The sequence below is a fragment of the Ostrinia nubilalis genome, chromosome 2 (assembly GCF_963855985.1).
Source record: "Ostrinia nubilalis chromosome 2, ilOstNubi1.1, whole genome shotgun sequence".
NCBI classification, from domain to species: Eukaryota; Metazoa; Arthropoda; class Insecta; order Lepidoptera; family Crambidae; genus Ostrinia; species Ostrinia nubilalis.
The window spans coordinates 8,740,858-8,743,238 of record NC_087089.1 but is presented as its reverse complement, the minus strand read 5'-3'; the positions used below and the strand labels follow the sequence as shown (position 1 = coordinate 8,743,238).

Sequence of the window (2,381 nt, the reverse complement as noted above, 5' to 3'; positions counted from 1 at the left end):
ACAGAGAAGCCCTACGGGATCTAACGAAATCGTGTCAGCTAAAGTGTTGGATGACTGTAGGTTCAATTTTGATCAAAAATGATGTTGAAGTTACTAAAAATCTTTTAGAAGCTGATCAAAAACAATTAAGTATTGATATAAACAAACTCCGCTGTGATCTTAAAGTGAAATTAAATGATCTAAGAGATTTAGAAATGCAACCACCTGTACCTGGACTAATGTTAGTTCCTATGTCTCAAACAGAAATGCAAGGATTGACAAAAGCTGGTCTATTTTCTGAAGATTAAACAATTCTAAAATACCTACCATGCATTTTTTATTCATGTTATCAATCCACATCGTTAGGCTGCCCAACTTAGGCAGGGAAATCTTTTTTTCTATGCGACTACTACTCAATATGCATAGGATATTAGTTGTAGTTTCATTGTTTAGCTATTATTAATACATATAACAATAATGTTATAATCAAAGTTTTCTTGATTTTGATCACATTCTAGTATGTATTATAAAGCAGGTTATAGGTACTGAATAAAACAAAACAAGTGGTTTTTATGGTCTATTTATTGTACTTATCTAGGCTGTCGCTTCAGGCAGTGTGGTGATGATATCAGAGTCACCTGGGTCTGTGATGGCAAGTGTGCATACTCTGTAGTATTTACCACAAGCTGTGCCAAGTTCAATATTGTTTCCACTGTAGTGGTGGACTCCGGTCTTTGCCAAAAGCGCATAATATTCAATCTCTGATTTCCTGGAAAAAAATATATTTATATTGTAATGAATTTGTGCATGAAAACTGAAAATTTGGACACAGATATTAATTTATTTTAAAAACTTGGTGAAATGCAAACTAATTTGCATTCATAAGACAAATAAGGTTCTATACTATACTAATACTATAGTTAAATGTAGGGACAGATGAATGTTGTTTGAATTTGTGTATAATGACAATGACTTGGGTAATACTTACACAGCACATGTTTCACAGTAAAAAAAGCACCAAACTGGTACTATTTATTGAGTTCAGCATGGACAGACTACTCCATAGGTTTCCCAAATTTTTGGATTAACAAGTAAAAATTTATAATGTAGCACAGAACTTATTAATATATCTCCTATAAAATTATCAATGTGAATGTTGTAGGCCACATTGATATTTTTTGTTGCCGGGATAAGTTTCAATATTGTAATGAAATGAGAATGTTTAAAATGTTGAATGGCTGTCATATGAATTTAATAAGTTATTTATATTTAATAGATTTTCTCAAGCTCGGAACAAGAAAGTTGCAACTTGTTAATCCAATAACAGGGAATCCATACTTCTTTGTCTAAGACTCCATATGCTTCCCTCAAATTAAAAAAAAACCATGGGAAACTCTACTTCTCAGTAGTCTCACCTTAGAGGAGGTGCATTCTTGGCAATGATAACCAGCTTCGCCTTTCCTTGACGGAGGGTCTTCAGAGTTTGCTTGTAACCCAGGCAATATTTGCCCGATTTCATTACCAACGCGAGGCGTGAGTTGATAGACTCAATGGTCTTTTTCTGGAAAGATAAAACAATGCAATGTTTAGTGCACAAATTAACTACTAAGCAGTTGTAAATAGTGAGACTAGAGCTTTGAAATAATTGAGGATTCAAGTGGGTATGTACACTTCCACGTTTTTGAACATAACCTCAAAATATTGTTTGGTGCTTCCTCAACCCCGCAAATTACATAATTAGCGAGCCTATCGAGCAACATCATAATATAGGACTTCAATAAGAGGAGGCCTATCATAAAATATCAGATAAACCATGCCATCAGTCCGGTTTCAATGTAAAAAATTCACGTGGAAACTTACTTGCTTCTTAGCGGCAACCATTGTGATTGTTGGCGTAATACAGCACAGCGGGAAAAGCTAAAATAAAACTTTCAGTTAATAATTGAAGTTTTCAATGTTAAATAAGAGTAAATTAGATTTGAATTTATTTTTTACACAAATCACACAAGAAAAGACGAACCTAGCGCAACCACGACGACAGAAAGACTTTTTTTTAAAGATCAAAAAAAGGGATGCGCATATTTCATAGACAATCATCAACGAATCTCAGAGAATCGATTTTTTAAATCGATTCTTGTTGATTTAATTTTATTATTAATTTTTTGTCCTGCATAAAAAATCTTAAGCATAAAAATAAAATACAGGGTGTTTGGCGCATCGTGTGCCAAAATGATTTGGCGGATAGAATGGGTCATTTCCTATATTTTCAGCCCCCATAACACGTTCCATGCCAGGCGGCTACTTTTATATTATTTTTTTTAGTAATTTCACCAAAATACCCAAATCGCATCATTTAATTTCGATTTAAAAAAAAACTACTAGGCGCAGCCCTAAAGTAAATA

The 2,381-nt window shown here is 33.5% G+C and overlaps 1 protein-coding gene across 1 annotated transcript; it reads right to left on the bottom strand.

The window, feature by feature from the left end:
* Positions 1–543: 543 nt before the first annotated feature.
* LOC135082183 (large ribosomal subunit protein eL30) lies at positions 544–2,050 on the bottom strand. Its single transcript, XM_063976956.1, has 4 exons — positions 2,000–2,050; positions 1,840–1,896; positions 1,395–1,540; positions 544–748 (listed from the first exon to the last, which is right to left on the bottom strand). The coding sequence occupies exons 2-4, from the start codon at positions 1,858–1,860 to the stop codon at positions 574–576; spliced, it is 342 nt and encodes a 113-aa protein (XP_063833026.1). The 5' UTR covers positions 1,861–1,896; positions 2,000–2,050; the 3' UTR covers positions 544–573.
* Between the last annotated feature and the right edge of the window lie 331 nt (positions 2,051–2,381).

Excerpts from the sequence above, each read along its gene's own strand:
- LOC135082183 (XM_063976956.1), bottom strand. The coding sequence starts at position 1,860 with ATGGTTGCCGCTAAGAAGCAA. Across the intron at positions 1,541-1,839 it reads TGGTTGCCGCTAAGAAGCAA|AAAAAGACCATTGAGTCTAT; the intron begins GTAAGTTTCCAC and ends TTATCTTTCCAG. Across the intron at positions 749-1,394 it reads AAGAATGCACCTCCTCTAAG|GAAATCAGAGATTGAATATT; the intron begins GTGAGACTACTG and ends ATTTTTTTCCAG.